Here is a 12,718-nt window from a genome sequence, read left to right as displayed (position 1 = left end):
GAGGAGTGTCTCATTTCTTTGGAAATCTGTAAATGCCAAGTGCATTAAAAATAATGAGTTCCAGTCATAACTATACTGAAATCCGATTGACGAGTCTATCATTCCTATTGACGAGTCTATCATTCCTATTGACGAGTCTATCATTAAGAACAGAAGTATTTCTAGATTTTAGAGGTGGGCCTATGACACTTTTTAAAAAATATTAATTATTTCTCATTTTAAATCTAAATAATGATCACTTGTTATCTGCCTTATAGTCAGTACAAGTGGGATCCCTTCATGCAAATTGTAATGCCTTTAATTAGACAAGTTTTCATTTAAACATGTTTGGGATTTAATTAAAGAAATAATAGGTGATTATAACTTTTTTAGAGAAGTTAGAAATTTCAAAAGTGTGCACTCAAAAACTTAAGATAAGTATATTTATTTTAAGTTACATTTTGCAATCAGCTGAGTGCTAGAAATTTGGACAAAAACTTCATCCAGAACACGAAAATAGTTGTGGTTTTGTGCACAGTGACTTCATATACCCATAACATGTTAAGTATACATATAAATAGGTCAAGTCTAGTATACATGTCATAAGTGTAAACACAGTGTGAGAAGTGGGTTAAAATTGAGTAACAAAATTTGCCAAAACCCACAAACAAATAAGCAAATGGATATAGTGAACTAAATAAAAGGTTATAACTAATATGTTAAAATACATATTTACCTCAGTGTAAATAAGGTTAAAATAGGCATTAGATTTACCTGTGTTAAACAAAAATGTGTATTAAAATTTACCTCAGTGTAACTAAAAGGTCCCAGTCTTTCTTTCTCTTTGTTGCCATAGTACCATTCTCTCTCACTTTCTCTCTCCATGTCAGGTGCTGCCTCTATCACATTGGTCTAAGTGAAAGACATAAAATTGATAAGTTCACTAGACTACTTGTTATCCTTGGATAACTGTGGGTTTCAGGGTCATCTAGCACCACGCCAAAAAGGCAACTTTATCATTTACATCTAAAAAGAAGTCACACCTCAGCTTACAATTACATGTTTTTGCCTTTTAAAAACATCGATTTCTTTCTATAATATTTTCTGAGCTTGAACTTCATATTAATAATAAATGAATAAATTATGAAAGCTAAGGTCCAACTAATAATAATGAATTAGAACCAATCACGTGTTGTGATAAAAACAAAAATATTTCAGACTGAAATGATGTGTTTTGAACCCATACCATCTACATGGTTACTATTACATTAGCATCTCAGCCAGCTAGGCACATACCATCTACATGGTTACTATTACATTAGCATCTCAGCCAGCTAGGCACATACCATTGAGTGAAAATTGAAAGACTACTCTATGCCATAAAGTTAAATTATGCAAATATTATTTTAAATTGAATTATACCCTAATTTAGCCAATTCCTTTGCTAAAAAAATAAACAAAGATTAATATAAAATATTTAAGGCCTGAGATAGTTTAGTAAAGAAACTCAATTATTCATTGTGTGAGTGAGCTAGATTCTAGATCTAGAATCTATATAGATTCTCTACTTGTTCATAGATAGATGAAACATGGCTTAAGTCTTGTTTATCTGTTGTTCTAGATAAATTCATTTTATCATCTAATTAAATGATCTGTGAAGCTAAAAAACAAAGATTAATATCAAATATTTAAGGACTAAAATAGTTTTTATACTTGTTTTCCTTTATAAGTAATTAAATTTAGTTTGGCCTACTTTCCTCAGACATGAAAAAATAAGCAAATAAAGAATTTGGAAAGAAGTTCTGCATGCAGACCACTTTTATGATTCAACAAATAAATTAGGCAGCAATGTTAGTGTCTTTATAACCAAGTTTTGATGATGTCATTATTATTGTTTATTGTTTTTGCATTAGAGTTTAAATAATTTTTTACTCATCATTATTGTGTATACTTTTCCAATGTTAAAACTTTGGGCCTACAAGTTTTGTTTAATTTTGAAAATATCCTATTTGTTTCAAGTGATGACACTATAGTTCCCTTTGAAAGTTACTTTTTGTTCTGAACTTTTAAAGGGGTGTTTCTACAAATGAATATATGGATAAATTAATTATCATCTTTAAATAATATTTAATATTTGGGGGAAAAAGAACATTTTTCTCAACATAAATATGTATATTACAGTTCTACACATAGGCAGATGTTCTCATCTAGGGGAACAGACAAACAAAAAAAAAAAAAAATAAATAAATATACACACTTGTAAACAAACTTGAGTTTTAGTAGAATATATATATATATAAATAGCATGTAAGAAAGATTGAGATTCTTAACCTGTAACGGGACAGTTGCTCTTGTTGTGTGCAGGTGGGCAATGGTCAAGAGGTCCACTAAAGTTTTCACACCATTGGCATCCATAAGTTCTTTGACATTTCTTTGGTCCAGGATGAGTTTGTTGAGGAAGAGAATCAGACGATCACGTTCTAGCTTGTCCGTGCACTGGAGACCAGTGGATAAAGACATCCATAAATACACCAAGTGAATATACACAACTAGTATTGATTACCCTGTCCAACATGTATCTGGTATCACAGACTTACCCTGTCCAACGTGTATCTGGTATCACAGACTTACCCTGTCCAACGTGTATCTGGTATCACAGACTTACCCTGTCCAACATGTATCTGGTATCACAGACTTACCCTGTCCAACATGTATCTGGTATCACAGACTTACCCTGTCCAACGTGTATCTGGTATCACAGACTTACCCTGTCCAACATGTATCTGGTATCACAGACTTACCCTGTCCAACATGTATCTGGTATCACAGACTTACCCTGTCCAACATGTATCTGGTATCACAGACTTACCCTGTCCAACATGTATCTGGTATCACAGACTTACCCTGTCCAACGTGTATCTGGTATCACAGACTTACCCTGTCCAACATGTATCTGGTATCACAGACTTACCCTGTCCAACATGTATCTGGTATCACAGACTTACCCTGTCCAACATGTATCTGGTATCACAGACTTATCCTGTCCAACATGTATCTGGTATCACAGACTTACCCTGTCCAACATGTATCTGGTATCACAGACTTACCCTGTCCAACATGTATCTGGTATCACAGACTTACCCTGTCCAACATGTATCTGGTATCACAGACTTACCCTGTCCAACATGTATCTGGTATCACAGACTTACCCTGTCCAACATGTATCTGGTATCACAGACTTACCCTGTCCAACATGCCAACTATGTATCTGGTATCATTGAAAGCACCAATCTCCTCATGACATCTGCCATAGACTATAGCCATAGCTTGCAGGCACATACACTTCATTGGAATTTTGGGGGTCAGCAGGAAACGATGGTAAAGGTCATTGAAAAACTCGTATCTTTGAAAGGACAGAAGACAAAACAATAATTACATTAACTAGAGGTGTAATAGTAGCATTCATCAAAACTAGAATAATATGCATAGGGGAATATAATGAATAGATATGTTTTCAAACATGACTCACTAACCCTAACCCTAACCCTAACCCTAACCCATAGGGGAATATAATGAATAGATATGTTTTCAAAGATGACTCACTAACCCTAACCCTAACCCTAACCCATAGGGGAATATAATGAATAGATATGTTTTCAAACATAACTCACGACTTTTTGATAGCACTGGTTTCTTCTGAAGCTTCATCGTCATCTTCTTCAAGCAGCAGCCTTAGGTAGTAGTCACCTACAGACACAATAAGTGGATACACTCAGATATATATCACAAGCCTTAGGTAGTAGTCACCTACAGACACAATAAGTGGATACACTCAGATATATATCACAAGCCTTAGGTAGTAGTCACCTACAGACACAATAAGTGGATACTCTTAGATATATATCACAAGCCTTAGGTAGTAGTCACCTACAGACACAATAAGTGGATACACTCAGATATATATCACACGCCTTAGGTAGTAGTCACCTACAGACACAATAAGTGGATACACTCAGATATATATCACAAGCCTTAGGTAGTAGTCACCTACAGACACAATAAGTGGATACTCTCAGATATATATCACAAGCCTTAGGTAGTAGTCACCTACAGACACAATAAGTGGATACACTCAGATATATATCACAAGCCTTAGGTAGTAGTCACCTACAGACACAATAAGTGGATACACTCAGATATATATCACAAGCCTTAGGTAGTAGTCACCTACAGACACAATAAGTGGATACACTCAGATATATATCACAAGCCTTAGGTAGTAGTCACCTACAGACACAATAAGTGGATACACTCAGATATATATCACAAGCCTTAGGTAGTAGTCACCTACAGACACAATAAGTGGATACACTCAGATATATATCACAAGCCTTAGGTAGTAGTCACCTACAGACACAATAAGTGGATACACTCAGATATATATCACAAGCCTTAGGTAGTAGTCTTACAGACACAATAAGTGGATACACTCAGATATATATCACAAGCCTTAGGTAGTAGTCACCTACAGACACAATAAGTGGATACACTCAGATATATATCACAAGCCTTAGGTAGTAGTCACCTACAGACACAATAAGTGGATACACTCAGATATATATCACAAGCCTTAGGTAGTAGTCACCTACAGACACAATAAGTGGATACACTCAGATATATATCACAAGCCTTAGGTAGTAGTCACCTACAGACACAATAAGTGGATACACTCAGATATATATCACAAGCCTTAGGTAGTAGTCACCTACAGACACAATAAGTGGATACACTCAGATATATATCACAAGCCTTAGGTAGTAGTCACCTACAGACACAATAAGTGGATACACTCAGATATATATCACAAGCCTTAGGTAGTAGTCACCTACAGACACAATAAGTGGATACACTCAGATATATATCACAAGCCTTAGGTAGTAGTCACCTACAGACACAATAAGTGGATACACTCAGATATATATCACAAGCCTTAGGTAGTAGTCACCTACAGACACAATAAGTGGATACACTCAGATATATATCACAAGCCTTAGGTAGTAGTCACCTACAGACACAATAAGTGGATACACTCAGATATATATCACAAGCCTTAGGTAGTAGTCACCTACAGACACAATAAGTGGATACACTCAGATATATATCACAAGCCTTAGGTAGTAGTCACCTACAGACACAATAAGTGGATACACTCAGATATATATCACAAGCCTTAGGTAGTAGTCACCTACAGACACAATAAGTGGATACACTCAGATATATATCACAAGCCTTAGGTAGTAGTCACCTACAGACACAATAAGTGGATACACTCAGATATATATCACAAGCCTTAGGTAGTAGTCACCTACAGACACAATAAGTGGATACCCTCAGATATATATCACAAGCCTTAGGTAGTAGTCACCTACAGACACAATAAGTGGATACACTCAGATATATATCACAAGCCTTAGGTAGTAGTCACCTACAGACACAATAAGTGGATACACTCAGATATATATCACAAGACTTAGGTAGTAGTCACCTACAGACACAATAAGTGGATACACTCAGATATATATCACAAGCCTTAGGTAGTAGTCACCTACAGACACAATAAGTGGATACACTCAGATATATATCACAAGACTTAGGTAGTAGTCACCTACAGACACAATAAGTGGATACACTCAGATATATATCACACGCCTTAGGTAGTAGTCACCTAAAGACACAATAAGTGGATACTCTCAGATATATATCACAAGCCTTAGGTAGTAGTCACCTACAGACACAATAAGTGGATACACTCAGATATATATCACAAGCCTTAGGTAGTAGTCACCTACAGACACAATAAGTGGATACACTCAGATATATCATATATCACAAGCCTTAGGTAGTAGTCACCTAAAGACACAATAAGTGGATACTCTCAGATATATATCACAAGCCTTAGGTAGTAGTCACCTACAGACACAATAAGTGGATACACTCAGATATATATCACAAGCCTTAGGTAGTAGTCACCTACAGACACAATAAGTGGATACTCTCAGATATATATCACAAGCTTTAGGTAGAAGTCACCTACAGACACAATAAGTGGATACTCTCAGATATATATCACAAGCCTTAGGTAGTAGTCACCTACAGACACAATAAGTGGATACTCTCAGATATATCATATATCACAAGCTTTAGGTAGTAGTCACCTACAGACACAATAAGTGGATACACTCAGATATATCATATATCACAAGCTTTAGGTAGTAGTCACCTACAGACACAATAAGTGGATACACTCAGATATATATCAAAAGCCTTAGGTAGTAGTCACCTACAGACACAATAAGTGGATACACTCAGATATATATCACAAGCCTTAGGTAGTAGTCACCTACAGACACAATAAGTGGATACACTCAGATATATATCACAAGCCTTAGGTCGTAGTCACCTACAGACACAATAAGTGGATACACTCAGATATATATCACAAGCCTTAGGTAGTAGTCACCTACAGACACAATAAGTGGATACACTCAGATATATATCACAAGACTTAGGTAGTAGTCACCTACAGACACAATAAGTGGATACACTCAGATATATATCACACGCCTTAGGTAGTAGTCACCTAAAGACACAATAAGTGGATACTCTCAGATATATATCACAAGCCTTAGGTAGTAGTCACCTACAGACACAATAAGTGGATACACTCAGATATATATCACAAGCCTTAGGTAGTAGTCACCTACAGACACAATAAGTGGATACTCTCAGATATATATCACAAGCCTTAGGTAGTAGTCACCTACAGACACAATAAGTGGATACACTCAGATATATATCACAAGCCTTAGGTAGTAGTCACCTACAGACACAATAAGTGGATACACTCAGATATATATCACAAGCCTTAGGTAGTAGTCACCTACAGACACAATAAGTGGATACACTCAGATATATCATATATCACAAGCCTTAGGTAGTAGTCACCTAAAGACACAATAAGTGGATACTCTCAGATATATATCACAAGCCTTAGGTAGTAGTCACCTACAGACACAATAAGTGGATACACTCAGATATATATCACAAGCCTTAGGTAGTAGTCACCTACAGACACAATAAGTGGATACTCTCAGATATATATCACAAGCTTTAGGTAGAAGTCACCTACAGACACAATAAGTGGATACTCTCAGATATATATCACAAGCCTTAGGTAGTAGTCACCTACAGACACAATAAGTGGATACTCTCAGATATATCATATATCACAAGCTTTAGGTAGTAGTCACCTACAGACACAATAAGTGGATACACTCAGATATATCATATATCACAAGCTTTAGGTAGTAGTCACCTACAGACACAATAAGTGGATACACTCAGATATATATCAAAAGCCTTAGGTAGTAGTCACCTACAGACACAATAAGTGGATACACTCAGATATATATCACAAGCCTTAGGTAGTAGTCACCTACAGACACAATAAGTGGATACACTCAGATATATATCACAAGCCTTAGGTCGTAGTCACCTACAGACACAATAAGTGGATACACTCAGATATATATCACAAGCCTTAGGTAGTAGTCACCTACAGACACAATAAGTGGATACTCTCAGATATATATCACAAGCCTTAGGTAGTAGTCACCTACAGACACAATAAGTGGATACTCTCAGATATATATCACAAGCCTTAGGTAGTAGTCACCTACAGACACAATAAGTGGATACACTCAGATATATATCACAAGCCTTAGGTAGTAGTCACCTACAGACACAATAAGTGGATACACTCAGATATATCATATATCACAAGCCTTAGGTAGTAGTCACCTAAAGACACAATAAGTGGATACTCTCAGATATATATCACAAGCCTTAGGTAGTAGTCACCTACAGACACAATAAGTGGATACACTTAGATATATATCACAAGCCTTAGGTAGTAGTCACCTACAGACACAATAAGTGGATACTCTCAGATATATCATATATCAAAAAATAAGTGGATAATCCTAACCCCTTTCTGTGAGCTCTATCCTAATATCATTTTAAGATAAGTGTATAATCTAAAGCGTGTGTGACTGACCTATTTTGATTTCATCAGCTAGACAGTGGTATGGCACCTCAAACTCTGTGTGGTTCCAGCCTACAATAAAGGTGGCACCCAATTCTTTATCCACACTGAAGGCTCTCATTTCATTCTCTAAACTCTCACGCAATTCTTCTCTAGTCTTATAGTTCCATATCAAGTTGGGCTTGGAATGATCCTACAATAGAACAGGATCAATTGAGGGTTAGTTCAGTTTATCATTGATTGATAAGATTCTAAACAGCTTATCTGAATGTGGTAAGTAAGTTCAGCTTATCATTGATTGATAAAGTTCTAAACAGCTTATCTTAATGTGGTAAGTTCAGTTTATCATTGATTGATAAAGTTCTAAACAGCTTATCTTAATGTGGTAAGTTCAGTTTATCTTTGATTGATAAAGTTCTAAACAGCTTATCTTAATGTGGTAAGTTCAGTTTATCATTGATTGATAAAGTTCTAAACAGGTTATATTAATGTGGTAAGTTCAGTTTATCATTGATTGATAAGGTTCTAAACAGCTTATCTTAACCCCTTTATCGTGAAATGTTTTTTTTTTTTTTTTGTTAACCGTGTAATTGTTTTTTTTCCCACTTTCGTTTTCACATCACGTGATGACCTATTTTTATCATCCGCTGTTGAATTGGCTGTTAGATTAGCCTCCCTCTACATTGTTATTGATTTCCAATGCTATTTTCGTATCAAGACGAGTTAACTTGGGACGCATGGCACACAGACGACTTTTTTATCTGAAGACGAGTTAACTCGTGATGTGCAGTTAAGCACAAGATTTTATATGACGAGTTAACTCGTGACACATGGTAAAGGGGTAAATGTGGTAAGTTCAGTTTATCATTTATTGATAAAGTTCTAAATAGCTTATCTTAATGTGGTAAGTTCAGTTTATCATTGACTGATAAAGTTCTAAATAGCTTATCTTAATGTGGTAAGTTCAGTTTATCATTGATTGATAAAGTTCTAAACAGCTTATCTTAATGTGGTAAGTTCAGTTTATCATTGATTGATAAAGTTCTAAACAGCTTATCTGAATGTGGTAAGCTCAGTTTATCTTTGATTGATAAGATTCTAAACAGTTTATCTTAATGTGGTAAGTTCAGTTTATCATTGATTGATAAAGTTCTAAACAGCTTATCTGAATGTGGTAAGCTTAGTTTATCTTTGATTGATAAGATTCTAAACAGTTTATCTTAATGTGGTAAGTTCAGTTTATCATTGATTGATAAAGTTCTAAACAGTTTATCTTAATGTGGTAAGTTCAGTTTATCTTTGATTGATAAGATTCTGAACAGTTTATCATAATGTGGTAAGTTCAGTTTATCATTGATTGATAAAGTTCTAAACAGGTTATCTTAATGGGGTAAGTAAGTTCAGTTTCCTCCACATCTTTCTTTTTGTTGATGATAAAGGCAAGTGAAGGCAGTTGCATTAGTATGATTAGCTTGTTCAATCTTTATTCTTCTAGCTTGTATTTGACAGTCACATGATACCAGTAACCATGTATTTGACAGTCACATGATACCAGTAACCATGTATTTGACACTCATATGGGATCAGTAACCATTTATTTGACACTCGTATGGGACCAGTAACCATGTATTTGACACTCGTATGGGACCAGTAACCATGTATTTGACACTCATATGGGATCAGTAACCATGTATTTGACACTGAGATAGTGTAAAGCTAATAAAGACGCAATAGGGCATTGAAAGTGTGGAGTCTATACACCATGCGATCCTTTGAGACAGTCAAATACAAGGTTAGTGTACCAAACCATTTACCTGATTAAAGTAGTAGTAAAATAAGGGCCAATTGGCTTCACTTTTGATCCTTTGTCTTCTTTTTCTCAGCACTATTGGCTTTTCATTTTGCTGCTACAAATGTAAGAAAGGTGTGTACAAAACAAATACTTGCAGAGAATACATTGGTATACACAGAAAATGGTTTAATAATACACATCTTTTTGTTAATAAAACACATGTTTTTTAACTACTAAAGTATGTTTGTACAAAAAACATGTTTGAATAACAAAACCTGTTTATTGTCATGATCAAATAAAAAGCACAGAAACTTCACCTGTTTATTATCATAATCAAATGAAAAGCACAGAAATCTCACCTGTTTATTATCAAGACCTATGCGGGATCTCCAGTGCTGGAGCAAGTTATCAATTTTTTTTTCAAGCAGAAGGAGCTGTTGGTTACGTTTATTCTTGTTAAAATGGTCCTGTAACAAGAAGACAATTTTAATGAAACAATGGACTGCTCTTCTATGAATGAATCAAATTTTCTTTTTCAGACTTTACTACAGTCTACATCATACCTGAGCTCATCAGATACTACAGTCTATTTACCTGAGCTCATCAGATACTACTGTCTATTTACCTGAGCTCATCAGACTAGTCTACATACCTGAGCTCATCAGACACTACAGTCTATTTACCTGAGCTCATCAGATACTACAGTCTATTTACCTGAGCTCATCAGATACTACAGTCTATTTACCTGAGCTCATCAGACACTACAGTCTATTTACCTGAGCTCATCAGATACTACAGTCTATTTACCTGAGCTCATCAGATACTACAGTCTATTTACCTGAGCTCATCAGATACTAGTCTAATTACCTGAGCTCATCAGATACTACAGTCTATTTACCTGAGCTCATCAGATACTACAGTCTATTTACCTGAGCTCATCAGACACTAGTCTATTTACCTGAGCTCATCAGACTAGTCTACATACCTGAGCTCATCAGATACTACAGTCTATTTACCTGAGCTCATCAGATACTACAGTCTAATTACCTGAGCTCATCAGATACTACAGTCTAATTACCTGAGCTCATCAGATACTACAGTCTAATTACCTGAGCTCATCAGATACTACAGTCTATTTACCTGAGCTCATCAGATACTAGTCTAATTACCTGAGCTCATCAGATACTACAGTCTATTTACCTGAGCTCATCAGATACTACAGTCTATTTACCTGAGCTCATCAGACACTAGTCTATTTACCTGAGCTCATCAGACTAGTCTACATACCTGAGCTCATCAGATACTACAGTCTATTTACCTGAGCTCATCAGATACTACAGTCTAATTACCTGAGCTCATCAGATACTACAGTCTAATTACCTGAGCTCATCAGATACTACAGTCTAATTACCTGAGCTCATCAGATACTACAGTCTAATTACCTGAGCTCATCAGATACTACAGTCTAATTACCTGAGCTCATCAGATACTACAGTCTAATTACCTGAGCTCATCAGATACTACTGTCTATTTACCTGAGCTCATCAGATACTACTGTCTACATACCTGAGCTCATCAGATACTACAGTCTAATTACCTGAGCTCATCAGACACTACAGTCTATTTACCTGAGCTCATCAGATACTACAGTCTATTTACCTGAGCTCATCAGATACTACTGTCTACATACCTGAGCTAGCTTGACATTATCCCGTATATGTAGGCGGTCAGTCTCAGAAACTGGGACATCATCAGTGGAGTCAAGATAGGTCATCAGACCTGTGGGCTGGTAGAATATTAGAGCACATTACTGTTAAATACAGAGAAGCAACAAGAATAAATGTAACATGTACACTTAGACTAAAACAGAACAATTGAAACCACATTTATTCATTTATTTATTCAATAACGGTAACAACAGTAGGCACTCAGGCCTTTTTTCACACTGGCCGTTCAAAAAAAAAAAAAACAACACCATAATAACAGCATTGCAATAAAAAGCAATTGAGTAGTAAAAACATAGCAGTAAGATAGCCTTCAAATATTTGGAATAAAGAAATTGAGTCGTAAAAACATAGCAGTAACATAGCCTTCAAATATTTGGAATAAAGAAATTGAGTCGTAAAAACATAGCAGTAACATAGCCTTCAAATATTTGGAATAAAGCAATTGAGTAGTAAAAACATAGCAGTAAGATAGCCTTCAAATATTTGGAATAAAGAAATTAAATACATGAGCTGACCCGCAGTGTTGCACAAGTCATTATATAGTTGTGGGTTTTGGAAGTGGACAGAATCAAGGGTGGTGACTTGGGTTTTGGAAGTGGACAGAATCAAGGGTGGTGACGTGGAAGTGGACAGAATCAAGGGTGGTGACTTGGGTTTTGGAAGTGGACAGAATCAAGGGTGGTGACGTGGAAGTGGACAGAATCAAGGGTGGTGACTTGGGTTTTGGAAGTGGACAGAATCAAGGGTGGTGACTTGGGTTTTGGAAGTGGACAGAATCAAGGGTGGTGACGTGGGTTTTGGAAGTGGACAGAATCAAGGGTGGTGACGTGGAAGTGGACAGAATCAAGGGTGGTGACTTGGGTTTTGGAAGTGGACAGAATCAAGGGTGGTGACTTGGGTTTTGGAAGTGGACAGAATCAAGGGTGGTGACATGGAAGTGGACAGAATCAAGGGTGGTGACTTGGGTTTTGGAAGTGGACAGAATCAAGGGTGGTGACGTGGAAGTGGACAGAATCAAGGGTGGTGACATGGAAGTGGACAGAATCAAGGGTGGTGACTTGGGTTTTGGAAGTGGACAGAATCAAGGGTGGTGATGTGGAAGTGGACAGAATCAAG

General features: G+C 36.2%; 1 protein-coding gene across 4 annotated transcripts in view; it reads right to left on the bottom strand.

Annotated features, from left to right (window-relative positions):
- LOC131957454 (dnaJ homolog subfamily C member 13) overlaps positions 1-12,718 on the bottom strand; it is a 128,725-nt gene that overhangs the window by 85,916 nt on the left and 30,091 nt on the right. For all 4 annotated transcript variants that reach the window (XM_059322277.1, XM_059322279.1, XM_059322278.1 and 1 more), the window contains exons 20-27: positions 11,566-11,661; positions 10,235-10,342; positions 9,898-9,990; positions 8,096-8,276; positions 3,651-3,726; positions 3,223-3,382; positions 2,311-2,475; positions 787-891 (exon numbers count right to left, since the gene is read on the bottom strand). In XM_059322277.1, the coding sequence (XP_059178260.1) occupies positions 787-891; positions 2,311-2,475; positions 3,223-3,382; positions 3,651-3,726; positions 8,096-8,276; positions 9,898-9,990; positions 10,235-10,342; positions 11,566-11,661 (984 nt within the window). The remainder of the gene's footprint in view (positions 1-786; positions 892-2,310; positions 2,476-3,222; positions 3,383-3,650; positions 3,727-8,095; positions 8,277-9,897; positions 9,991-10,234; positions 10,343-11,565; positions 11,662-12,718) is intronic.

Source organism: Physella acuta, unplaced genomic scaffold, assembly GCF_028476545.2.
Source record: "Physella acuta isolate Inbredline_101_S28 unplaced genomic scaffold, ASM2847654v3 ptg001245l, whole genome shotgun sequence".
Classification (NCBI taxonomy): Eukaryota; Metazoa; Mollusca; class Gastropoda; family Physidae; genus Physella; species Physella acuta.
Note: the sequence above shows the minus strand (reverse complement) of the source record. Positions and strands in the feature narration are given on the sequence as shown.